At 50.4% G+C, this 24,954-nt stretch overlaps 9 protein-coding genes across 9 annotated transcripts; 3 read left to right on the top strand and 6 right to left on the bottom strand.

Moving 5' to 3' along the window:
• Nucleotides 1-1,052: 1,052 nt before the first annotated feature.
• Nucleotides 1,053-2,412, top strand: BO66DRAFT_391112 (adenine phosphoribosyltransferase APT1). The gene is made up of 2 exons (XM_025647176.1): nt 1,053-1,733; nt 1,797-2,412. The coding sequence occupies exons 1-2, from the start codon at nt 1,244-1,246 to the stop codon at nt 1,952-1,954; spliced, it is 648 nt and encodes a 215-aa protein (XP_025505032.1). The 5' UTR covers nt 1,053-1,243; the 3' UTR covers nt 1,955-2,412.
• A 125-nt stretch (nt 2,413-2,537) lies between these two features.
• Nucleotides 2,538-3,351, bottom strand: BO66DRAFT_470719 (gamma-glutamylcyclotransferase family protein; the record flags this gene model as incomplete). Its single annotated transcript, XM_025652813.1, has 1 exon — nt 2,538-3,351. Exon 1 carries the CDS (start codon nt 3,315-3,317, stop codon nt 2,538-2,540), a length of 780 nt encoding a protein of 259 aa, XP_025505031.1. The 5' UTR covers nt 3,318-3,351.
• Nucleotides 3,352-4,072: 721 nt separating this feature from the next.
• Nucleotides 4,073-7,830, bottom strand: BO66DRAFT_391111 (glycoside hydrolase family 47 protein). Its single transcript, XM_025647175.1, has 4 exons — nt 7,567-7,830; nt 7,125-7,495; nt 6,489-7,054; nt 4,073-6,429 (listed from the first exon to the last, which is right to left on the bottom strand). Exons 1-4 carry the CDS (start codon nt 7,668-7,670, stop codon nt 4,222-4,224), a joined length of 3,249 nt encoding a protein of 1,082 aa, XP_025505030.1. The 5' UTR covers nt 7,671-7,830; the 3' UTR covers nt 4,073-4,221.
• A 526-nt stretch (nt 7,831-8,356) lies between these two features.
• Nucleotides 8,357-9,402, bottom strand: BO66DRAFT_320589 (uncharacterized protein; the record flags this gene model as incomplete). Its single annotated transcript, XM_025643678.1, has 2 exons — nt 8,357-8,563; nt 8,620-9,402. 2 exons carry the CDS (start codon nt 9,400-9,402, stop codon nt 8,357-8,359), a joined length of 990 nt encoding a protein of 329 aa, XP_025505029.1.
• Nucleotides 9,403-11,327: 1,925 nt separating this feature from the next.
• Nucleotides 11,328-12,652, bottom strand: BO66DRAFT_320509 (WD40 repeat domain-containing protein; the record flags this gene model as incomplete). The annotated part of the gene is made up of 5 exons (XM_025643674.1): nt 11,328-11,380; nt 11,451-12,206; nt 12,269-12,349; nt 12,404-12,449; nt 12,509-12,652. 5 exons carry the CDS (start codon nt 12,650-12,652, stop codon nt 11,328-11,330), a joined length of 1,080 nt encoding a protein of 359 aa, XP_025505028.1.
• A 292-nt stretch (nt 12,653-12,944) lies between these two features.
• Nucleotides 12,945-14,102, top strand: BO66DRAFT_391108 (TRAPP complex core subunit BET3). Its single transcript, XM_025647174.1, has 5 exons — nt 12,945-13,072; nt 13,138-13,146; nt 13,231-13,450; nt 13,522-13,713; nt 13,772-14,102. The coding sequence occupies exons 1-5, from the start codon at nt 13,035-13,037 to the stop codon at nt 13,889-13,891; spliced, it is 579 nt and encodes a 192-aa protein (XP_025505027.1). The 5' UTR covers nt 12,945-13,034; the 3' UTR covers nt 13,892-14,102.
• Nucleotides 14,103-16,131: 2,029 nt separating this feature from the next.
• somA (putative cAMP-dependent protein kinase pathway protein (Som1)) lies at nt 16,132-19,410 on the top strand. Its single transcript, XM_025653434.1, has 5 exons — nt 16,132-16,947; nt 17,004-17,155; nt 17,216-18,503; nt 18,571-18,837; nt 18,910-19,410. The coding sequence occupies exons 1-5, from the start codon at nt 16,462-16,464 to the stop codon at nt 19,078-19,080; spliced, it is 2,364 nt and encodes a 787-aa protein (XP_025505026.1). The 5' UTR covers nt 16,132-16,461; the 3' UTR covers nt 19,081-19,410.
• A 948-nt stretch (nt 19,411-20,358) lies between these two features.
• On the bottom strand, nt 20,359-21,808 carry BO66DRAFT_437624 (uncharacterized protein; the record flags this gene model as incomplete). Its single annotated transcript, XM_025651010.1, has 3 exons — nt 20,359-20,687; nt 20,754-21,304; nt 21,435-21,808. 3 exons carry the CDS (start codon nt 21,806-21,808, stop codon nt 20,359-20,361), a joined length of 1,254 nt encoding a protein of 417 aa, XP_025505025.1.
• An 866-nt stretch (nt 21,809-22,674) lies between these two features.
• BO66DRAFT_470713 (uncharacterized protein) lies at nt 22,675-24,701 on the bottom strand (the record flags this gene model as incomplete). Its single annotated transcript, XM_025652812.1, has 6 exons — nt 22,675-23,780; nt 23,834-24,037; nt 24,105-24,116; nt 24,188-24,231; nt 24,296-24,539; nt 24,605-24,701. 6 exons carry the CDS (start codon nt 24,699-24,701, stop codon nt 22,675-22,677), a joined length of 1,707 nt encoding a protein of 568 aa, XP_025505024.1.
• Between the last annotated feature and the right edge of the window lie 253 nt (nt 24,702-24,954).

Below are 24,954 nucleotides of genomic sequence, written 5' to 3'. Positions count from 1 at the left end.
GAGCTTCATTGGGGTCCATTGCGATCCATTGTGATCGTCCAACATCCACACGTGTTGCTCCGATTGGCGAGAACCTGGTATAACCTCAACTTAGTCTGTTTCCTTTTCTTTCTGGTGCAGTTGTTGCAAGACCACAGCTATGATAGTTGGAACAAAGAAATTGTGGTGTACATATGAAGTAACCGGGGTAAATTCTTGTTAGCAGTCCATGAAAGATGTAAAAAGATCCGAGTACAGCACAGCATAACTAATAAGCGGAGGAGGTGACGATGGTGTCGATGATCCATCAGAAACGCTTCTTGGTATCCATCAACCGGGGTGATTGCAAGCGCCATGATGATTGTGACCATGGTGATGTGTTACACCGGCCATCATCTATACAGTACATTAATGACCATCACCTGTCAGAACATCTCTAGCCAACTGATAGGATAGAAGAGGTGGGGAAAACAATCGACCCCGGGGCATGCAGTACTGGAATGAGCAAAAGGGCCTGTTCTACTTCGGGTAAGGTCAAGCTCCTTCGATCCTAATTCATATTGAAAAACTTTACAGTACGTATATACATGTCTCTACAGAATGAAAATACATGAAGTACATGCAACAGCCTTTCTTGCTATGGCACCATCGGCAGGAGGGGCAAAAGAACCCGCACCAAACAAATGCACTGGAGCAAGATCATGCAAGAAATCGGCTTGATCGCTGGCAGGAGAGGTATGCGCTATTCTCTCTGTCCCTCACAATAGGTTGTTGCATCAGTAAGTAGTACACAGTCGAAGACTGGAAGATTGGTTTGTTTTCCCAGATAGAGATGTTCCTGGCTGAGGAGGGAAGAGGGGAGGATAAATAAATGGATTTAAGGAATAATACGAGATACAGACTGTTACATCAATCATACAACCATGTCTATATGCATGAAGGAGTGCTGTAGGCGGTATAGTGTAGACTGATACCGGGTCATCACGTCTCCTACTCAATAAATTACACTTATGATTTTTATTTTTTTTTCCGATTAAATTTCCCCCTCCTTCGTCCTTATCACATCAAAATTTCTCTATTTTTACCTTTTTTTGATCTTCCCATCACCCCTCACTAAAAGCCATTACTTACGGAACACTCCCTTTCTAACATAACCCCTCTTCCTTGTTCTTTCCTCCTTATCTTTCTAGTCTTATTCTTCTTCTTCTTCTTCTTCCTTCTTCCCCTCCCTTTTCTCTCCTCTTCTTCCTCCTTCTCCTTCACCATGTCTCAATCAATTTCCACCCAGGATCCTCATGCCACCACCGCCGCCCAAGTCGCCGGACAGTCCGCCCCCAATGCCACCCGCACCACCGAACTCGCCGATCTTAAAGTAAGCTTGCGCGGTGCTCTGCGTCAGTTCCCTAACTTCCCGCTGCCCGGAATCCTCTTCGAAGACATCCTTCCGATCTTTGCCAACCCCACCACCCACGAGGCTCTCGTGCGCTGCCTCGAGCTCCACATTCTCGAGAGCACCGGCAACCAGAAGCCGGATGTCATCGTTGGCTTGGAAGCCCGTGGCTTCTTGTTCGGCCCCAGCCTGGCTCTGAGAATGGGCGCTGGCTTCGTCCCCGTCCGCAAGCAGGGCAAGCTCCCCGGTCCCTGCGAGACCCAGGGCTACCAGAAGGAGTACGGCGAGGATTTCTTCCAGATGCAGTCTGACGCCATCAAGCCTGGCCAGAAGGTCGTCGTGGTGGATGACATAATTGCTACCGGTATGGATGTTCTCTCATCAAGGGTCTGACAATCAGAGCGAACAAACGCTAACGTGGACCCAGGTGGTTCGGCCTATGCCGCTGGAGAACTGATCAAGAAGATGGGCGGTGATCTCATGGCTTTCGTTTTCATCCTTGAACTCGAGTTCCTCAAGGGCCGGGAGAAGCTCTCCGCCCCCGTCCACACCCTTCTCACTGGCCAGGAAGAGAAGGTCCTCTGATTCAACCCCCCAAAACAGCCAAATGCATCATATTGCCTCTGCTTGATTCCTTGGACAGAAATTTGCATAGTCAGAAAAAAGAGTTCATTCCGCCGAAAATGACCCGCCTGGACGGATTGCGGAGAGGCCGGTAAAGCTGGTATGATGCGTGTTTCGTCATGCAATCAGTTGATGGCCGATATGGCTTCGTTGCATCGTCTATCTCTTGGCCGACTACCCTTTCCCCGACTGAGGAGCTAAACCACGTCGGAGAGACGTTGAGACCTTAAAAGTTGCTCGCCGTTGGGAATGACCCGGAATCTTGGATTGGTGTCTCTCGGCATTGTGAAGTGAAATTACTCAATAGTGATCATGTGTGGCTCTTAGGCATCGGACAAGGCTGCGCATCCTTTCTATACGCATAGACTATGAATTCCCTATATCGTTTATAATATTTTGAGTGAATCGATATCCATTGTAAGGGTCGATCGACAGCCAACCCATGTCTTGGGCAAATGGTCACTTTATCTCCATCAGTCCCAACGAACCATCCAAGTGTCCAAACAGCCTGAATCACCTAACGTGATATGTCTTGTGAACCCTCTTAGTTCAGAGGGATAGACGGCCTCATAACCTCTTCCGCCCACTTCTCCGGAAGCCCCAGAGCGACCGACTCCCGAATGGCGCGGTTCATTCGTGGAATGTACTCCTCCTTGGGCGGGCCCAACTTGACCCTCAACTCATCCACATACACCAACACTGGTACAGTGCTGCTGCTGCCGCTGCCGCCGCCGCCGCTACCACCATCCTGACTCTTACCTTCCAACCACTGCACCACCTCCGCCTCCACCACCCACTTATTGTAGTCTCCCTGCCCCTGCTCCCGTGGCCGAACACTCAGCGACGGCGGGGGCGCCACCGCAGCCGGCGCATCCCAATCCACCCCCTCGAACCCATCCAACAACCTCTCATCCCTCTCGTCCATCGCATACAGCACCCCGTAGACCGCATCCTCCGCCCCAGCAACGGGCACCTCATCGCCCTGCACCCCGGTCTGCGGTCCGACGCGCATCTCCGGCGGCGGGAGAACGTTCGCATAGCCCGGCTGGCAGATGAGCCAGCGCCAGTGCGGCAGACGCGCGATGGCGAGGGGCACGGAGGACGCGGGGCTGTGCACGCAGCGAGTGGCCATCTGGGAGGGGGAGAGGTTCGAGCCGTAGGCGAAGTAGAGCGGTCGTTGGTGTCGTCGTCGCTCCGATCGAGGATGGGATTGTTGCGGCGAAGTCGTCGGATCGGTCGGGCTGATGTTGCTGATGCTGATGTTGATGTTGATCGGTGTGGAGGCAGGGTCCGTGGGGAGACTCGGGGGGTCGTGGAGATGCATTTCTTTTGGTCTACTTTGCTTTTCTGTGGGTGTGATGTGAGGGATATAAGATGGTGTCTTTGAGTTCTGTTGAAACCTGTTCTGTACAATGGACGAGAAGGTGGTGGTGAGAGGTGGGATGCAAGGTATGTACTGCATGTAGTGTATACTGTACAGTATTTTGAATTGAATATATATATAGTTCGAATGCACTGTACACTGCACTGCTATGGGCTTTGTGTGAATGAATGAATGAATGAATGATGTTGAAGTTGAGAGAGAAGTGGAAAAGGAAATGGGAATGAAAATGGAAAAAGAAGCCTAGGCTCTCTCGGAGGAGGGACAGGGACCGCCGTAGATGATTAAACTCCGGGAGGGGCTTTGGCAGAGACTATCAGCATTGTGCAGTTTTAAACACCAGATTAAGCGCGCAAGTATAAGACTATCAGCTAACTATCTACAGCCTGCAGTTTAAGAAAGATAATTAGATAACAGCCTAAATTTAGCTGACTACTGTATCTATAGCCCGCAGTCCAAGCAAGGCAGTCAGATAACAGCCCAAAGTCAGATAACACAGTCTGCAGTCTATATCCATCCTCAGGCAACCCCCCCACCCTTCAAGTTTGTGTCGGGTTCGGCCCGATTGCCGGAGGCGACTGTCGATTCATTTCGTCTTGAGAAAAATGAACTCCTTGTAGTTGTCTAAGTATAAACATTGATACTGGTGTACTGGTGTACTGTATATACTGGGCATATACATCGCATTGCATGTACATTATATATACTCCGTACGTTTTTCTTTGTACTGTATGTCTGTTAATACTAAGTACTCGTATGTATGATGCATGCAGGTATGTACAGTACATATGACAGCAGAAATTCTAACTCTTCCATGATGATATCTCAAATCGGTAACCCATACGTTCTACACAATGTGTAGGTTATGGATCGGGACTCCCTGGGATCGCACCGAATAGCGTCGCTTGATGCCCACTCCGGTCGCCTGTCGAAGCAATGCATAGGTCTCCTCGCCGCCACCCACCATCACCATACTGAGAAGATGACGTCGCGGAAGGCCGCCTGCGGTCAACTGGCTCTCATCGAGATGCGGGCGAACAAGATGTCGCTCGGCGCGTACAGCGGCCAGCCCGGGCGAGGCCGGCCCCGAGTCCGCCGTCTCCCACAATTCCTCCTCTTCGCTAGTTTGAGAGACCACTATCACAAGTTTCAGGGCCTGACGTGACGGCGGATACGCAGGAATATTGCGCAATTTCTCGGAGAAGCTGCATCCGCCGCGCCGAAGCACCAGAACTTGGTGATTCTGGACAATCTCCCGCGATAGACGGTGATCACAGAGCTCGTCCGCGAAGTAGATGCTGGACCAGGTGAGGCGCCGTTTGGACAGGTCACCCGTCATCGATACTGTCGAAGCATCGTCCACATCCGGCAATGGGGCCGACCCGAGGCCAGTTGAGATGGCTGCGGGAATCATCAAACGCAATATTGACGATTTCTGCGGCGGCAGACCCGTCTCAACATGCGCTTCGTCCCGGAGTAGGGTGGACAATGAACTCATTAAGGAGGACAGTACAGTTTTCATGCCAGAGATCGATGGATCGACACCGCCACTGTTGCCATTCACCAAAGCCGAGTCGTGGATGACTGGGCCTCGAGCCTGTTGTGGTGCAGCGGGTTCAAGGCCATCATCTGAGTCATTTCGTCGACGAAGAAGCTCTGGCAATACATCAATGACGATGTCAATCATGATGGAGTCGCGTACACGCGTGAAGTTCGGGTCAGTGGGGTCAAGCACATCAAATGTGATTTCCCGCGAAAGGTATACCTTCTCATCCTTACCCAGCGGCACATTGTTAATTACTTGCACTCGAAATTCGTCATTGTCCGAGCTCTTCGCCATGCCAGGAACCGAGACATCTCGAACCATGCTCAGCCGCAGACCCCCAATGGCTTTCACGAGAATTCCATCCCGGACCCGTTCCAGTGATCCGGGGCCTACAACCATTCCGGGAAGTGCAGGGAAAGAGATATCGAGGGTTGGGCGAGAGATCAAGGGTGCACTGGTTCCGTTGAAGGGTATCAACTCCGGTGGCAACGTCCAAGGGTAGAACGTATAGTTTGTGGGTGATGAGAGGTCTGATACCGATATACTCGGATGGTCCTCAGCATATTCAACCAGAGGCCCTTCAGGAACGTCTCTGCTGGGCATGAGATGTAGGCGAGCCAAGTTCGCGGCATGGAAAACATCAGGACGTGCTGCCGTGGACGAACCCACCAGCGTAGGGGGAAGAGGAGCCAATTGGCAAACGGGTTCCTTGCTGTTCACACGCCCCGGTGTCTGTCGGCGTGTATGGAGTGCCGTGCTGCTCTTGGGTATCAGGAGTGGATGGCCCTCTGTAGAAAACACAAACGGTTGGTCCAGCTTGTTCAACGGGTGCTCGAAATCGAAAAGGAGAAACATGTACTTTGCGGTTTCTCCTAGAAAAAAGCTCTCCATTCGATCATTCAGCTCGCCATTACGGACATCCTGGATACCAGCCCAGCCGCACTTGGTCCAGCATCGGCGCTTGAGATCACTCAGGACCATCTCACCTACATGCAGATACCATGGATCTTTGGTTGCCCGGTACAGGTAATAGGTAGATTCCACGAATTCCGGACGGCCACCGTACCATGCCAGACCCTGCTCTATGTTTCCCGTAGCGACATTCCATCTTTCAGGCAGGCCAGAGAAACGGTTCCAGATGGCAGTGGTTAGAAGATGGATTCCAACTGCCTCATCTACTTCCCCGGCCAGCGCCAACAGCCCTGGGTAGAAGGCGCTGAGACTGTCTATCCAAAAAGCACGGGTCGCTCCTGTAAAGATGTCGCCTTGGATAAGATGGGGGTGTTGATGTCCATCCCCCCGATATAAGTGCCTCTTGATGGACGAATGAGACTCCTGCCATACTTCCAAAAAGGCCTGCGCAGAGTGTTCGTGCTCACCCAAGGGCAGGAAGTAGTCATCCAAATGATGCCATGGACTGCTTGTGTTGTGGGAGGGTCGCTCTCCCGAGGAGAGCAAAACGTACGACTTGAATGCGTACTCAAAGAAGCTATCAATCCCCGCACCAATCTATCGTTAATATGGTAAGCAAAGCACGGTTTGTCGTCTAGCCAGCGGAAAGTGCTCACCCCGGTGTACGAGTGTACCCATCGGCCCGATTCGGCATCAATACCAGACCCAATCAAGCCAATCTCACTTCTACGCGTCCAAACGGCCCAAAAAGCCCTCTTCGCAAGCTCTTCGTAGCGACCATCGCCTGTGAGCCTGCTTAGAACGGTAAATTCCAAGACAAGACTGCCGGCGCCAGCGCTGCATGTCTCCGTAGTTTCTGGGAATGAAGACCAGCGGCTTTTCTGGCAGCGTTCGGAGTTTGACCCATTGCACGGGTGATCCGCATTGAGCGGCGAGTTCGCGTAGAAGGGTTGCCGTTGGACTCCATATCGCAGGTTGACCCGCGGGTAAGGAAGACCGGTGTCTGTATAGAACGCAGGCAGTAGACGGTTCCCCAGATCGACCGCGAGCCGCAAGAGTTGACCATCGTAAACAAACCCGGAAGTCCACATGATACCGTGCCCTTCGCTTTGGAAAGAGGACTTATCCCAGGCTTTTGCGAAGGCGGCTTCTCTATCTGGAGGATTGTACCCAACGATGGGAAGGTCACCTACAGCAAACAGATGAGCGCTGAGAAGTCCGCCTACCGTAATCAATGTCAGTCAGGGAGGCGTCTCTTCATAGGTTCTCGTATGGATGCTATTGGTGCATACCTAGCCCTCGGATGACCGTCTCAAACACCTGAACTTTGCTATCCATGTCAAATCCTCGGCTCCGTTCGCCCTGACCTGCAGGGCTATCTGAACCATCTCCATAAAGCGTGACAAAATCCTCCACTCCCTTTTGAAAGTAACCCAGAGCCTTTTGGCCATCCTCTGGACTCGATGCAAGGATGGCTAAGGATGATAGACTGTCGATTAGAGTCAGGGAATAGTTCCCAAGAACATCATTGAGCTCAGCGTGAGCGGGATTATCTCGGTCGCGGACCAACGGGCGACAAGTCAAGGGGCGAAGCTCATCTTCGGGAAATGCATGTTGAATGTAATTATCAAAGCCGTGATAGAACATATGCTCGGTCTCCTTCCTGGTCATAGACACCGCGAAGTGCGGTTAGTGGAATTACTGAAACACGGTCATCGCTTTGCAAGGCCTCACCTGAGCTCCCTAACTCGATCGATCCTCATCCCCTGGGCCATAGCAAGCCATGGCGACAATAGCAAGACCCAGGTTATCACCCATTCTGAACGGAGTTTGGACATTTGAAAGCGCCAACATCCCTAGCGCATTACCGCAATGGCGAGTCGGATATCACTAGCATGTGAGCACGGAACTGGCTTAGGGCCACGAAAGGATATGCGAAACAATGTCCTTCTGGCCCAGAGAGCTTTGTCTCTAATAGAGAGAAGAAATGCTTTTTTTTCTCTGAGGAAATGGAAGAAAGGAGGGGGAGGAATGTTGCGGTGGTGGGCAGCAGCCTCGCCGCGGGAGAAGCACGTGAGATCGCATCAACCTCCGCGGGATTTGGCGCAACCACGCATCCGAGCGAGCGGCCAGATATGCCTTTACAATTGGTTATACCCGTTCTTTACCCCTGTCTTTGCTAATATCGGAGACAGACCAATAGCGAACTACAAAGATGAATTTCTGGGCTTACTCCTGATTCTTTGAAAAACTTCAATGTCAAGGACCTAAATTCAATATATGATGGCGCTTATTCAATGCTGCTGCTGATATGCCACTATAACTCCCGCTTGAACCCAGACAACCAAAAGATCGATAAGACAAGACAAAGTTGACAAATATGAAGTGATGCATATGTCGGGGTATATGTCGGATAAACGGAAAGAATATGGCCACGGAGGCCTGAATTCCTGCAGGGGCGGATTTCTATCCAAGACAGCCGCACCAAGCGGGCGTAGAGCAGAACAAGAGGGAGTAAAGAACATCAATGCCAGCGGGCTGATTCCTCCGGGGCATGCCATTGCGTGAAGGATCGTGGCTGTGCTTCGACAACGTAGTCGATTCCATTATCGGAGACATAACTAGGCGGCCGGGGTGGTTGAGACTTATTGCTGGGACCGCGTTCGTCGACCTTTGGTAATGAGGAATTTTTATCCACACGTTGCCAATACAACAAGTCAGGGTTCAGCCGCTATGAGAAGATCAGCCGGTGCAAACAAGAAGGACCATACCCATCTGTAAACTTACCACGCTGCCTCTCCAAAGACCATACGCTGGAGGAGGTGCAGTTATCTTTTCCCGAGCAGCGTCACGACTTGCAGTCATAGCATCCTCATCCGCCGCCAGAACGACGTGGATGGGATGTGCCGGTTGTGCATAACCAGAGGGTCCTGCCCTGCTTGGTATGCGGTTCGTGGCCATCTCAGAATCAGGTCTTGGTACTATTGCCATGAGAAAACGAGTTAAAGCATGGCAGAAAACGATGCCAATTATTAGTATCATAAAGATCAAAAGAATTTGAAGCTCCCGGCCTAAGGTAGTGCGCGAAGCAGCGAATGCAAGGTATACTGCGACAACTGCAAGGAGGAACACTCCAGACGCAGTCAATGTGATGAGCCGCCTGCGAACCTTCCTCTCTGCAAAGATCGAGGTACATGAGCGCCTGCCACAGTTGGGACTGCTAGTGTTGCTTGCCAAAGCTAGATCTTGTGATTCTCTGCACAGGCCCATTTCAGCTTGCGGCTCATGGCCATTCCGCTCTGTTGATGGCTGCATTTCGATAGGAAAGTATGTCCGCTGTGGCGCATATACTGATGCAGAGACATTTCCGGAACTGTTGAATGACGTTACAGGACCTTCACGTAGGCGGGGTCCCTGGTCTGGAGTGCGATCATCACCAAGGAGTTGTTGCCCATCATCTAGGCGACGGTCATTTGCCCTTAATGCGATGCGTTGGCCAAGAGGCGAAGTGATGTGGGCTAGATGATCCGATCCGTGAGTGTTGTCAGACCATGCTGAGTTGGACAGCATGCCGGTGTTTAAGTTGGAATGTGTCGAATCTGGATGCGACAGCCGAACCGATTCCATGTTGAGAACCTTTAATGATCAACGACTGACATCTGGTCTAATCCCAGCGAAAGAGATGAAGAGTCAGAGTAAACGTCGAGATAGAATTGGATTTAATACCCAAAGAGAGCACTCAGGCGACAGACCCTCGAGTCGCAATGCGGTTTCCTTGTGGACGGAAGTATGTATGAATCCGAGGCCACTTCCGCATCCGTTCAACAGCACACAAACAAGCTTTGAAAAAGCGTACACCGTGACGGAAACCTCCTGCGAAGATCGACTTCAATGAAGCCAAACCGGAAATCCCAGGCAAATTCGGTGATTAGCGACGAGAATAGATAAGTAGGTTGAATTCGGCGTTAAAAGTTCATGATGATTCAGCCCAAGTCGACTGAGGGGCACTGGGAAGCAGCATACGGGAGGCCCGATCGCGAACCAAGGTGTCCAGCAACCAGAGGATCGATATTCAATGTGTCGAGTGACACAGGCAAGTATAATTGGAGTAAGACAATAGCGGCAGTAGGCTAAGCTTGCGGTCCAGGTTGTGTGAAGGTTAGATCAGTGGCTATACTCGGTGATGGAAAACCGGACTTGATAGCGAAGAATAGCGAAGAAAATGAATATTATAGTAGCTGCAGCTAATCGGTAAAAAGGCAGTGAGCAAGTGGATGCGATGATACTGATATGAAGGTAATCGACAATGATATGTGATATGTGCACAGGGGATAACGAAATGATGGATGCTGGCTGAAGAGAGAAAGGAGATGGTCTGATCGATAAGAAGTCAATTTGGGCAAGTTAGCGGGGGGCAGGATAGGTATGTCGGGAGAGAGGGAGAGATGATCGTCTCATCATAAATATGAAATGAAAATTGGGTTAAAGAGAAGGAAGAAGGAGAGATAGCAGAACGTAGGATAGAGAGAGAGACCGAAAGACCGAGAGACAGAAACAAAGAGACTTAGTAGGGAGAGACAGAGAGAGAGAATGCGGCGGCGTATGTTGAGCAGGGGGAAGGAACAGCAAGCCGCGGCCAGACGGTAATTTAGTGCAGTTGGAGGTCTCCAGTTGTTTCCATAAGTAGCAACTAGAGGACTAACTAACACTAAGTTTGGAGCCACTCAGTGTCATCATTACATGGATGGAGTAGCTCAATTCGCTGGTCGCGTTTGCGATGTGAAAAAAAAAAGACAATTAACTAACAAATAGATAAGTTAACCTACAGCTTAATTTCAGTATCAGTGCCGATTATCTATAATTAGTATTATCGATTCACAACCCTCTGCTCAATCAATCCCTTGGACTTCATACTTTGCAAGTTATATTCATATCTTGTTTTAGGCAATCTGCCATGAAGCATTTACCCCTGGATGACCCACGTTTGCCGCTCGGGTCTACAGCCACACTTCAGTACGAACCAACACATGGTAAACGCAGTAGTACAGTAGTACTCTCACTCTTCAGTGATGTCATGGTTGATGCTGGCTACCATATAGTGAATAATTTGGCTGCACCACCCGCATGAGATTTATAATGTACACCAAATGGAGGAGCTAAACAACTACAGGAGCGGACAAAGATGCTGTGTGGTGGGTGTGGTCCCCCGTTGATGTTTACATTGAAATGGGGGTGGCCCAATGGAGATCTAATGGTAGCCTTTTGCTGTCATGCGCATTTCAATCCTTGTTCTTGATTATTCAAGTAACTCTCCTTGCCTAGGATGGCCCAGACCTCGCTTGGACGTGCTGCTGTGACCATCATGATCCAGAGCCACACGAACCCCGGGGGAGTTTAGCTTGAAATGGTGAGCGTGGTATATTCCAGTTGCTTCTTATGCGGTACCGGGACGTTGATTACATCGCTAGATGTCTGACATAGCCCCGAAGACAAGTTCACTTGCCAAGTTCGCCGAGCAGAAGAGTGCGATCAGATGACCCGGACACAACTATTCCAAAAGAGTTAGAACATAACAGTCAAGCAAAGGACAGAAAAAGACTCCACAGCCGAGGACTTACTGATGGGCTCGTTGCTCGGTGAAAACCGAACATCATTAACAGTTCCCTTATGTCCTGGTAATTTGTATAGGAGCTTCCCGCTCTTAGAGTTCCACACGACAACACTTCGGTCACCGCTTCCGGTGGCGATCTTCTCACCCGTCGCGTCCCAACTGGCCCGAATTAAATTCTCTTCCAGACCAACTGGAGCGCCATCGAAAGTTCGAATGTGTCGATTGGTTGGTGCGAATGGCCGAACGTCCCACGTCCGTACAGTAGAGTCGAAAGAGTTGGAGAGAAGCGATTGCGAGTCTGGGGATAGTTCGAGCGAGGTGATGGTGTGCGTGTGTCCTGTTAAGGAATATACAATACTTTTCTTTCGAAGATCCCAAGCATGAATGGCGTTGTCGATACCACCACTGAATATCTCGTTCCCAGCCTCGGAGAGGGCCACCGCAGTGATAGGGAGTTCGGTTTCCAAACAATCGATAGCGTCTTTCTGCCGAGGATCCCAGATACCTATGCTGCCATCATTGCTAGCGCTAACCAGTAACTCCTGGCCTCTTTTGCTGATATCAAGACAATTGATATAATCTTCATGGCCCACGTGTCGTCGGATCCTTTGACCTGTTTCTAGGTCCCAGCTGGCAAGCGTCATGTCTGTCGATGCGGAGAATATCGTCTTGGAGTCTCGAGACCATTGAAGATCACGGATAGCACCCCGATGACCCGACAATGCGCCATAATTCTCACATTCTCCGTAAGTATTCCAGAGTACTAATTGCCACTGATGTTAGCTTCTCGTATTTAAGTTGAAAAAAGCGGAGTGGTTTGCTCACAGATTGATCTGTCCATCGATCCTGAAGCAATGTGCTGACCCGTTGGATCAAATCGTACAGAGAAAACCTCGCCAGAATGACCTGATATATATATGTTAACCGACAGGAAATTGCCTACCCTCCGCGCAAGCCTACCTGTCAATTCCATGATTGGGGCCTGAAGCCCGCTGGTGCGGGGAACCTGTTGTCGGGATCAGAACAGACACTCGGTAGATTTTTTCGGGCTATTCAGTGACCTACTGCTTGCACGAGAGCCCCGTTTTGCGAAGAGCCCTTGACCACAGCTGCACTGTTATCGATACCAGCATCGGACTTCTTTCGCTTGACGACTAGCTGGTTGGAGGACCCGAAGGCCTCTTGAGCAGGTCGCTTCTCGCCGGACATCATTTTGTAATGGGCTGGCTCGCCAACGGGTAGGAAACACGTGATGGTCGACAGGCGGGGAAAGATACCGAGAAATGTTGAGATAGGATTCGGAAATGTGCTAGGCTAGAATTGAAAGGCTATAGGGGATAGGAGAGCGCTGAGTGAGTGCCTGGTCTTTCTCCCGAGCATCGCAATCATGGATGCTGTGTGACATTAGCCGCGATAGACGCCCGCGGATGGTCCACTAGGCGGTGAAGCTCCGCCTCGGTCCCGAGATCGAGCAGGGAGAGTTCATTGTCAACACTCGGCCGGCTACCCAGGCAGCTGAGATTGGATATCCTATTCCCTTGAATTTTCCCCTTCAATCCTTGGCTGTCAGAGACAGACTTCAGCGCCTATCATGTCATCAAATACCAAAGCATCTAGGATTGGGGAAGAGTAAGCGAAGCCGCAGTTCCACCTAATGATTAGCACATCCGCTAACATGACGACTATTATGCTAGACTATGGAAGTAAGTGAGCGGCGCGAGAATCATGGTGCCCTAGGGCAGTTTTCCGATTAAGGGACGCGGGGACTCACCACCTGGCTTTGATAGAACAAGAGTCGACAAAGTCAATGCGGAGCTAGTCACGTTGACATATGGAACGATTGTCGCACAACTTTGTCAGGACTATGACGGAAACTATCAGGAGGTCAACAAGCAGCTGGAAAAGATGGGCTACAACATTGGAATGCGCCTTATTGAAGATTTTCTGGCGAAATCGAATGTAGGCCGGTGTGCTAATTTCCGGGAGACGGCAGACATGATTTCTAAGGTAGAGCTTATTACTTCGATCTCGCTCGGACGTCTTGGGATCAATGAGCTGACTCCTGGAATGTGTGACAGGTCGGATTTCGGATATTCCTCAATATCGCCCCCACTGTAACGAATTGGACAAGTGACAACAATCAATTCTCGTTGGTGTTTGATGAAAACCCGCTTGCAGACTTTGTTGAACTACCGGATGATGGGCGGGCTCAAGATGAGCTTTGGTTCTCAAATATTTTGTGCGGTGTTTTGCGGGGGGCTCTAGAGATGGTAATATCTTCTAACCCAGCCAAAATACTCGCACGCGGGCTACTGATTCTGTCAACAGGTACAAATGCAGATCGAGGCGCATTTTGTAAGCGATATACTGCGAGGAGATGACACCACGGAGATGCGCGTATCACTTGTGAGGTACATTGAAGATGAGATGCCACCTGAGGAGGAATAAACACAGCGGGAAGTGTGTTGCATGAATTTAGTATTATTGGTCGAGGCGTCCGGTGTTTGCGGGCTTTACATTCAGTATCCTTATTTGCAGCTGCAATGGTTGATCGAGATCACCTGTACCTTATGATTGATGGAGCTACAAGTAAAGTAAACATTCTATGTGCGTGCGATACATGTACATTTATACTCTTATCGTGAGGGCCACACAAGGAAAAGGGACAAGATGTAAATGTTGAAACACTGACGAAGGTTTGAAGAAGTGACCCTGTGATTAAAAATGAAGGTGCAATAGACAGTTGCATAGAAAGAATACTCTAGGCCAGCACCAGATCCTAGATCGGATTCTCTGCCCTAATAGTATAAGTAGTTATCTGACACTTCAAACATTTGCAGCGGCATAAATTCATCTAACACATTACTTCATAATCTTCGTAATTATCATCTTCACCCCCGCCCATGAAATAGCTGTGAGAAAATAAAGTATCTTAAGATGATAATGATAACAATCTTCAAACACCATGAGCTCTATGCTTTTTATGTACATAGTTAAGGTTGAGATATGCAATTAGATAGGACGATGACATGGGGAGATGTGGCCGGGAGCCATGTGATGCACTAAGCCCCAATAGGCAGCGGACAACTTCCCTTGACTGTGCTAAGAATTACGCAGGGTCCCAGTCCGCCCTGGAGGACTACGACTTTATCGATAGATAGAGCAACTTAAAATGTAGAAGCTTAGAGTATTTGACATTTGAGATGCTTGCAAAGTTTCATACTTGTTAGTATTGACTACGAGTATTTGTCCAACTGGATCTGCTGAACTTGTTAGTTAGCTCAATTGATAGGTATGTACCGATATCGTTGCGTTCAACAGCAGTCTCAATCTTGCCCCCGACTATATTCGCCATCGATAGGTGATTTGTGTCGCGCGGGATAGATCAATTCCCTTCCCATCGTCATTTTGGTTAAGTGACTACGGTCTACGGTCTCTACTCCCGTAGACCAGCCATCGATCCATCGATCCTTTTTAGACTCAGCGTCTGTCTGATCTGGTGATCTTTGTTGATTCAAAACGAAGAGTAGTGATCATACTGCATGCTCGAATTTTTCTGAATTTTTTCTTTTTCTTTTTTTTTTCGGTTCTCTTGCTGCTCAATCTGTGTTCTGTGTATACTTGACTTTCCCAGAAGCTAACCAGCTCTCCTCAGCTGTCTAGATACATCACTTTGACCCGATCGGTCTTCCTCTTGTCTTGCCTCTGGGAAAAGGACTTGGCTCTCCACCTTTCCGTCCCTTTCCCTTCTTTCTTCCCCTACTCAATCACCTCACTACTACTCACTCACCAACTACGAGTAAATCCTCTCTTTTGTCTTTCTTTTGCTTTTTCTGGTTCTGTATTAGTGCTGGTAAGTTTATTTTATCATAATTCGACATTTTGCCTCTTTGTTCCTGTTGTCATCATTATTATCATTATCAACATCATCATACGCATCATCATCATCATCAATATTTTTTTTCCCCTTTGCTTCTATTCTTCCTTGGGGCCCGGGGTGGTTGTGTTGCCGCCATATGTGGAAGTGCATGCTGAAATATACGCCAGCCAGCAGCATCTCCCAGCCCTCCTGCGGCGTTCCGATCAAATTCTTCCGTTCCGAACAAGCGATTCACGCCCAGCCGGCAGTGATTGAACAGCCCAGCAACTCCAGGCACCGCGCCTGATATCCACGTCCTCCCACCCACCAGAGAACACCTCAGATCCACCGCTACACCTTGTCCTAACCTTCGCCTCTCCTCCCTCCTCCTCCTCCCTCCCTTCCCCCCCCCCCTCCGTCCCTCCACCTTTTCCTCGAATCTGCCGGATCTCTCCGTCTCTTTCCACTTTCTCCCTCCCACACACCCACCCACCCCCATTCCCTTTTTCTGCAGGGGCTCTGGTGATTTACTCTTAGCCCCTCTTGAAGTCCTCCTCCTCTCCCTCCGCCACTTCTGGATTTCCTAGGTGGTGATACTTGTTCTTGAACTTTGAGACGCCTCCTTGGCCGTCTTCTCTCTCCTATACGCCGTTCCCGTCCTTTGCCTACTCGTGTCGCTTGTCGCCGCCCCCATATCTCATTCAGCTGATTCTACCGCGCATTCTCGAGCGGCTGGGTCCTTGTACGAACATAATACTCTTGTCCCTGTGTTGCCTTTCCATCTCACCCAACACTGCTCCCTCTGACCATCCATCTTTCATCGTGTCGGTTTAGCGACAGATTCTTTCGTACATACTTGTTCCATTCGCTCCCGCGTGAGACACGCTGGTCTTGATTCGGGGATCATCGCGACTGCGTTGTCCTTCTGCGCCACATCGAGTCAGTTAGGCGACTTCGCGTCTTGTTTAAATACTTTCAACCGTCTGATATCGGGTCGGAAGCAGCTGTGACCTAACCTCTTCCCCATCGCCTGGATATCTGCGCGTCTCGTCTTTCTGCTTGTTGTGAACCATTTCGCCGTGAGACGGTGGATGCGCGCTGAAAATATTTGATATTAACAATCGTCCGGTGAGGGTGGCTTACCCCTTCGTGTGCCACCATGAACCAAATGAACGTGGCTGGGATGAACCCCGGTGCGGGCGGTCCTGTGGGAGGTGTTCCAATGATCAACAACGGTTCCGCGGCCCCTCGCAACGATGCAACCATCCACACTATCCCTGAGAGCACAGTCGGCAACCTCAACACTTTTATCTACGACTACTTCCTGAAACGCGGTTACTATGAGTGCGCCAGAGCGCTCGTGAAGGATGAATCTGTAAAGCTCAATACCGAGCCCCCCATCAAGACGAGCCCCGGCCATCGTCGCGATGGTGATGTGAATGGGGTCGATGGAGATGCAATGATGACTGATGCAAAGGATGGGGATAAGAAGATACCCGATGATCTTCCTCGCCCCCACATCTCGAGCGAAGGTCAACAGTCGTCTTTCCTTCTCGAATGGTTCAGTCTCTTCTGGGAGTTCTTTTGGGCCCAGCGCAAGAAGGGAAATAGTGCTGATGTGCGACAATACCTCAATCATACTCAGGTATGTATCATTCGCAAGCCCGCAATATACCTTGGAGTCTAACTGGGGCTTTGTAGAACATTATGCGCCTCAGAGAGCAACACCAAAATCAACTTTTACGGCAGCAGCCGCTGATGCCTGGCCAGATGGGACAAATGAACATTCGACGCAACGGCATGGTTCCCCAACCTCTCCAAAAGACCGCTCTGCAGAACAATACTCCAGGCCTGTATGCTCATTCTTCTGCATTTCCTGCAGGTTGCAGGTGATATACTGATCTGTTATATAGGACCCAACAGCAACTGCAGCAGCTTCAAAAAAATCAGCATCAACAACTCCAAATGATGCAAATGACTCGCGAGCACTCAGACATCGATATGAATGGCCACCGACCACAATCCCCTTCGTCCGCAGAAAACGCCCCATCTCCTTCGAAGCGGCCCCGTCTTGAAGGTGGCCTCATGAATGGCCAGCAATTAGCCCCCAACGGACGCGCTCAAGTCCAGGGCATGCCAGGCCAACCGAACCCTCAGGCCGCTCTCTTGATGCAGAATGGACTCAACCGGGCGATGAACCCCAATCAATTCCAGGCTTTCCCGCAGTCAGGACCTGCTGCGCAGCAGAAATCTATCCAGGTATATGCTCAGAACTTGGCCATTCATCACTCACGCTCAGCAATGAATAACCAGGGTATGCCGAATGGTATGATAAACCCCGGTGTCATGCAAAACCAGACGGATATGGTGTCCATGCCAGATGGCCAGGTGTATCCCATCAACGGCGACTACTATGGCGCGAATGGTCAAATGGCCCAGGTCCGGAACGGGATGCAGACACCTGGCGGTCAGCCCGGAAACCACGCTCTTCAAGATTATCAGATGCAACTTATGCTGCTTGAACAGCAGAATAAGCGGCGTTTGATGATGGCTCGCCAAGAGCAGGATAGCATGGCCCGTCCTGACGGCCAGCCCCCGCTGCCTGGGCAGCCGGGCCTGCAACCAGGCACTTCTCCCCAAGGCAGCAGGGCGGGCACGTCGCCAAATCCCAACGATCAAATGAAACGGGGCACGCCGAAAATGCCCCAGACCGGTCTCCCCGGCTCCCCGAGTGCCGGCGACGCGATGGCCCAGGGTCGTGGTTCTCCCGCCTCCATGAACTTCGGTAATCAGATTCCTCCTGAAATGGCCGGTCAGTTCTTCGTGAAGGGTATACCCGATGGTATGACCGGCCCCAACGGTATGCGACCCCCAAGCTCCAACCCAGCGTTTAGCGCCCCTCAGATGGGTCAACCCATTCCCGCCGGCGCCGGAAACCGGGTACCCAGTGGAAATTGGCAACCTCAGCAGGGTGCCCAGCAACCCATGGCTCCGCAACAATCGCCTGCAACCCAGCCTCAGTCGACCGGGACTCCACAGGAGAGGAACGCGATGCCGCCTCCCCAGGCTCCTCCTGCAGCCGGTGCGAACACTGGTCGCACTCAGCCACCCTCCCCCCAGACGGCCGCTGCCGCCCCACCGACGCCGCAGCAGGCGAACAAGCCTGCCCCTAAAAAGAAAGAGGCTAAGGACACTCGTAAGGTATGTATCTATGGGGTTCATTCTTGCGCATTCGTGGCTTCGTCCATGTCACTAATTGAGATCGCAGCGGCCTTCGAAGAAAGCAACCACTGCTGCCGCAGCGGCTGCCGCATCAGCAAACGCGGCTGCCACACCATCCTCCGAAGCTGAACACCCGCCCACTCCTACTCCATCCACCCCAATCACCCCTCAGCATCCAGCCTCGTTCAACAAGGCGGGTGCCAATGTTACGACTAGTGCTCCTCAGCAGCCTACGTCTGCCCCCGCACCTCAGCCGCTCGTGCAGCCCCCACCCGATCAGGGTCAGCAATTCGGCGAGCTTGGTGTACCTGATGTATGTCATCAAAAATTCTGGGATCCCCACATGGATTGCTGTAAACGAGAAACTGTATGCTGACTGCCATAGCCACAGGTGTTCAACCTCGATTTCAGCGCTCTAGAGAACCCAGACATTCTTGAGAACTTTGACTTCGACACATTCCTTAACACCGACGCCGACACGGCTGGATTTGGATTCGATCCCAATATATCGTATCCTACCGACGGTGTTGAGACCGGTGCCGGGGATGGCCTATGAATGTGATCCGACGGTTGTTCAGTTCTTAACTCATATACCCTTGCTTTGTACATTTCCATAAACTTCGACATGTGTTGTGCTTCTGCTCTATTTTCTTCCTTGCTGCCGTCACCCACCGTCTTTCACTGTTGACATGATTTGGATACGTGCTTTACTGACAAGGCGTTGGCGTATCCGTTCTGCATATTCCTTCCTTTGCTTTGCCAACGAGAGGCTCCGGAGGACATGGCTTGTATACAAGCCGCTCTTTCCAAGCCCTACGCGTTTTTGTGTGGCCTTTGTTTTGAAATTCCTTCTATTTCTTCTACTATTATTATTTGATTAATTTTGTCCCTTTTATCAATTCTCACCCCTTGAGGCCACCTTCGGGTGTGATGTTTCTCTAGCGTTAGCCATGCAGACCCCTTATCCACTCCTACATTAATACTCGGGATCCCCATCACAATATGTACGTCCTTGGCTGGCCTTTTTCTTCTCTCCCTTCTCAAAGTCCCTTCCTTCCTATTCTTCCCTACAAACAGGTTCTGCTTGTTTCGATCATTTTATCTTCTCTTTCTTTTTTTCCCTTTGTCTTATTTACTTGCTATCTTCCTTGTTTTTGACTTTGGCGTTATCAATGAGGTCCTAGTCGCTACTTTGACTCTTACGGGAATGGTTTTATGAATCGAGGAAGAGGATTGACGTCTTCTCTTAGCCTTTTCTTTTCTGCCTCACTTCATTTTTACATCGTATCCAATTCCAGCCGAGATCTGCGTTGCAACATTGCTTGCTCCCTGCCTATATGCGATTCTCTATCTATGTCGTGCTGGAATATCTGTTCCGCCCGCCTTTTTCACAAGAGATCTGGTGCGCTTCAGCCGGCCTACTGCAAATCAGGCCTATCCAGTGAACTTTCTAGTCTCGTCAGGGTATGGTAAAAGTGATCATAGCAATTCCATTGTTACAATATGTCGTCGTGTCGCCGCTGTTTTTATGACTCGCACATTCATCAAGATAGTCAATTCTCCACCAGCGCAGCTGGGGCCATCCACATAGAGAACACTTGTACTGTCCTGCACTAAGACCCAGACACACAGGAACCAATTCCACTCCAGTCCTTCCCCTCCATCCCTGAAAACAAAACCGCCAACGTACAACACACGATGACACCAGAATTAAAATATCCCTCGAAAATAGACAGACTACGCTCAGGAAACAAAATCTTTCCGTGAGCACTTCTTGAATCTGGCATTAAGTCATGGTTAAGTGACAGCTGGTTTCCAGCAACAACGCGCACTACTACTGGTGATCATGCATCATAGTATCTTCATTCTTGGCTTTCCACTGTTCGACACTCTGACGCTGTTTCGCAATTTTGGTCTCAAGCTCTTCGTCCTCCTCGACCATCCGTATCAAGTACTTAATAACCTCTTCGGCACAGGCTTGTTCGGCCAGTGACCTGCTGTCCTGCAGACCGGTCACGGGGCCGACGGCGCCGGCACGTCGGAGGAATGGATCGGTCTTGAAGTAAGCCCCTGCAGTATATTCTCCGCGTGTGTCGATCAAGCGCCCGTCCTGTCTGTCAACTCGGATCTCGGGGTATTCCAAACGGAGGAGATCGCAGACCTCTGTACGTAGAAGCATGTAGTTAGCAGCTTGGCCAACAAGCACAAGAGCAAGCACATGGGATTTACTTTGCAATCTTTCAGTAGACGAAGCCAGATCATGTATCTGCCTCTGGATTTGACAGGGCGTCACTGCCCACCTCTTTTCTTCTTTCTCGGCAGGTACTTCAATCGATGCCAACCTGGAGTGTTGAAGTGGCAACATGTTTGAGTTCCGAGGGACGCTTTTGGGGCGCTTTCTGTTGCCATCAACCTCGTTAGGGAACTCAGCTGAGGGCTCATGTTCAACTGGTCGTTTCTTCTTATGGAACTGCACCATACGTTCACGTTTCGTCTTCTTGCGAGAGGCTTTTGCATGGTTGGAACTTCCCCAGATGTAGGTCCGTGCCTGGACAGGGTCTCTTGGAACCAAGGCGAGCAACCTAGCATCCATCCCCTCCAGAGTCAGCGTGCCCGAGAGGTTGCTATTTGTTTCAGAGCCATCGATGTATAGATGCCGCAGAGCCAACAAGGCGCATGATCTTCGTGAGAGTTCATCTTCAGCATAGGTCCCAGTTCTGCCAGTGTAGGTCGTACGGTGGACCTGAACCTTGTGATAAACCTCGTTTCCGTGCATGATTCTAGTGTATCGGGGCAATTCAAAGCCATTGTGAGTACAGAATTCTGCCGGGAAGCTGGTCAGATGGGCCTAAAACATGCGATGATAGTCTCTTGCCTTGGAGGAGATCAACCCAATCCCAATCGACCGACGATTCAATGTTATCAAAATCATCAGGCAAAATCCAATCCGGAAAATCAAGTTGCAGCTTCTTCAGTGCAGCGCGACAGGCATCGGATTTGGCCTCTTTTTGAGTATCATAAACGGTCGACTTGATGATAGTGTGCCCATACATGGTGAGCTTGACTCCCCAGCGACGAGTTTTCGAGAAATTGAACTGAAAACGCGGAAGGAGCAGTGCCTGCGTCGTGAGAACACCAAAGCAGAAAAGAACCACATCATCTTCCAGGTAATCCAAGTCTACATCTGCGAAACGTGAAATCTTCGCGGGTGAATCCTTCATGTTCCACGCTTCGACGACAACAACCGTTGGCTTGCGCGCTTGGGGCTCTTCTTTGCTCCACATATTGGGGCTTGGTTCGCGTTATAGATTCGCAGGGGCAAATGAAGCCACAATCTGGGGTTGTATGAGACGTGGCGTTGGGATTACATGAGATGTAGGTGGTGGAAGCGGGTTCTGGCCCTCTGCTGGAGTAGACGCCCGATCAATGAGTTTCCAATATGGCGATGGATCATAAGCCCAATGTGCGAACCCCGCAGGCGAGCCGTACTCATACTGTGAAAGTACATCTGTGAATGGAGTACTCGAAGTGGAGGATGCTGCTAGAGCCTCGTGCGGAAGGACGTGGTGTTTGTCCATGATCAGCAACAATTTGAGATTTTATGACAGAGACGATGACAATCAATCGAAGGGAATGGAGCTCAGTTTCCAAGGAAGAGAGAGCTTGAGGCGAAGAAAGAAATAAGTAAGAGGGGAAAGTGAGTAGAGAAATCGAGAAGGCAGAGTAAGAAGAAATGTAAAGGGCAAGTGAAGGGGCACACCTTCCGGGTTTGGGCTAGAGAGAGCTATTGGGGAAGAAAACCGACCCATGTGAGAACTTGTTTCATTGAACTGACATCGCAATGCAATTTCTCAATTCTCATGCATGCTAAACATGTTAATCTTGCCTTCGACGACTGACAGACTCTTTCGATAGGGATAGATATATAGGTATGATCAATGAATGTCCAGTGTCCAGTGTCCAGCGTCCAGCGACCCAGCGACCCAGCAATCCAGCATCAGTCCCATGTACTGTACCTGCACGCCTATTGTTGGAAACAGAGCATGAATCACATGTAGAGTAACACAGAAGGTAGAGTTCAAGGTGAAACTATCATCCGACAGTGAAACATATGAAAGAGACTGCGCCTAGTAGTAATGTAACGATAAGACTAATCGATCTCTGCCACATCCACGGCCGTGCTGCCAACAAGCGGGGGTCTCGTCTCAAGGGAGCCATCAAGGTTCGCATGATGAACCAGGTGTCCACCCATAGGTAAGTCTTTAGTGGGAGACATCAAAATGGGTACCTGTTTGGTATCGCGAAGGTCCTCGCTTCCACCAGCAGATGATGATAGATCCGCCTTGGGCTCGGTTGGCGTCCCCATGATTCCGCTGGTACGTACTGTAGGCCTCAGCGGTGTCTGGTGAGCCTTGCCACTGTCTTTCCCAGATGTCTCTACCGAAAGTTCATTCTCTTTGTTCTCGTAAGATAGACCTTCCTTGCGACTCTTGACATGCGTGCTTGGACTGGCATGCACCTTGCCTGTTGCTGCAGTTTCAGCAGCCGGGGTTGTCTTCGTGCTTGAAGCCGACATTTCCCTGGTCTCGGGCACCGATGTCTCTCTCAGTTCAGATGCTCGTCCTGTGCTCTTCGAATGAGACGCAGATCGAGCTCTCGCTGCCGCTGAGAGCTTAGTCCCCATGGGCAGCGCAGTCGAAGGTGTGTTTGTGGGCGCATACGTGCCACAGTTGAGGGGTGCAGGACTCAGCGCTTCTAACAACTGAGTGTACGACTCCTCATCGATAGGGGTAACAATGCTAGGATGCTTGCTGTGTTCATAACTGATGCCCGTCATGCTTGAAATGGCGCGACTACTACTGGAGTTGGACGTATAGTCTGGCATAGGAACATCTTCCCAGGACGCTCTAGCTCCTCGGTGGCGTGCAGCCGGGTCGAGCACGCAGGGGTCAATGAAGGGATCTGTTACGAATTGTTCTTGAGGCAGCCATCTGGACTCGCCTGGTTGGCCTTGCCATTGGGGTACCTGCCGCTGATAATTGCGGTAAGTCCAAGAGCTGCACCCAGATTGGTTGCTGGTCTGGCTTCTAGTGGCCAAGATTTGTCGACCCTCATGTCTTGAAGGTGAGTGCGCGTGGCTATCTTCAGGCTCTTTCATGTCGCTTATAGCACACCTAGAGTTGTACTTAAACAGCCGGGGCTCACGCGTCCACATAGAGGGATTCGGCCAGGCAATTTCGGAGTACTCAAGAATCTCTAGTTCTTGTCAGTGAGGCTTGTAAGCTCAAGTGATTCATAGCACAACTCACGGAGAGGAGCATGCTGGAAAGCAAATGCGATGACTTCTTTCACACGTTCGAAGGGGGGCGAGCGGTGAGGTCGCGAAAACCCTTCAGCAATTACTACCCTGATCCTGCCGTAGAGTTCACCAGCATCCCAATGCGGTTGCTTCAGGATTTCATGGTGAAACGTAGGGAAACGGAGACGATCTTGGTTGCCGCTTTTATCGACATCTGGGCCAAACTAAGTCAGGAAGCTCACTCGAACAGCAGAGGATTGGAAGGGATTTCTGAAACGCACAGGAACTCAGGTCTAAGCCGGCAGAGTCATCTCAGTCAGCTCTGCTTGCATGCCACGTCCGACTCGAGGGCATCAAGACTTACCGAGAACATGAGGCCAAGAGGATCTCTGAGTAAACACGCTACCGCTACAAGATATTAGCAAGCATGACTCCGAATGAAGGAGGCTGCAGGCGACTGAAGGTTGCTTACGACACGCAAAGCCCGTCGATGAAGACGCGGACTTCGAAGAGCAATGAATCATCTGGCTGAAGAAGACTTTCCATGAACCGGCTAGGCACAGGCCTATCCCAGCTATGAATGGACACTCGAAAAGGAGTATTTTGACGCAAGCTTGGGATGAACGTAGTCAAAACCGGCAACTGTCCCAGATTGCCCTGTGGTATGGAGCATGAGGCTGGGTTGATAAGGGCTGGGCTGTGCAGGTAGGGAGATTCTGCACGAGCGTTAGCAGAGAACGCACACATTCATCTGACCGTAAACTCCTTGAACACTACTAACCTTTATCCTTGGTGACAAAACATTGCGTCTTGAATTCTTGGAGAGGCACCTTGGAAGTTTCGGGGAAGATAAGCACATCCCAATTTTCGTAGCGCATATTGAAACTTCTTGTCGTGGGTATCTCTATTTGAGGAGAGGGGCGAAGGGCGAGGCGATGGATAAACTGAGCAAGGAAGAATCGACGGATAGTAAGATATGTCAAGTATAAAGACCCTCCTCAAACGGCGATTTTATTGAGGAAGACCCAAGAGCAGGCCTGGGATTGAGATGGAGAGCAAGTATAAAACGAGATGACAGAGTGGAAATGCACAGACAGAAGGGGAGTAATTGAGAAAGAGACAGAGAAAGGG

Source organism: Aspergillus aculeatinus (genome assembly GCF_003184765.1).
Source record: "Aspergillus aculeatinus CBS 121060 unplaced genomic scaffold BO66scaffold_18, whole genome shotgun sequence".
NCBI classification, from domain to species: domain Eukaryota; kingdom Fungi; phylum Ascomycota; class Eurotiomycetes; order Eurotiales; family Aspergillaceae; genus Aspergillus; species Aspergillus aculeatinus.
This window is presented reverse-complemented; position numbering and strand designations above follow the sequence as displayed.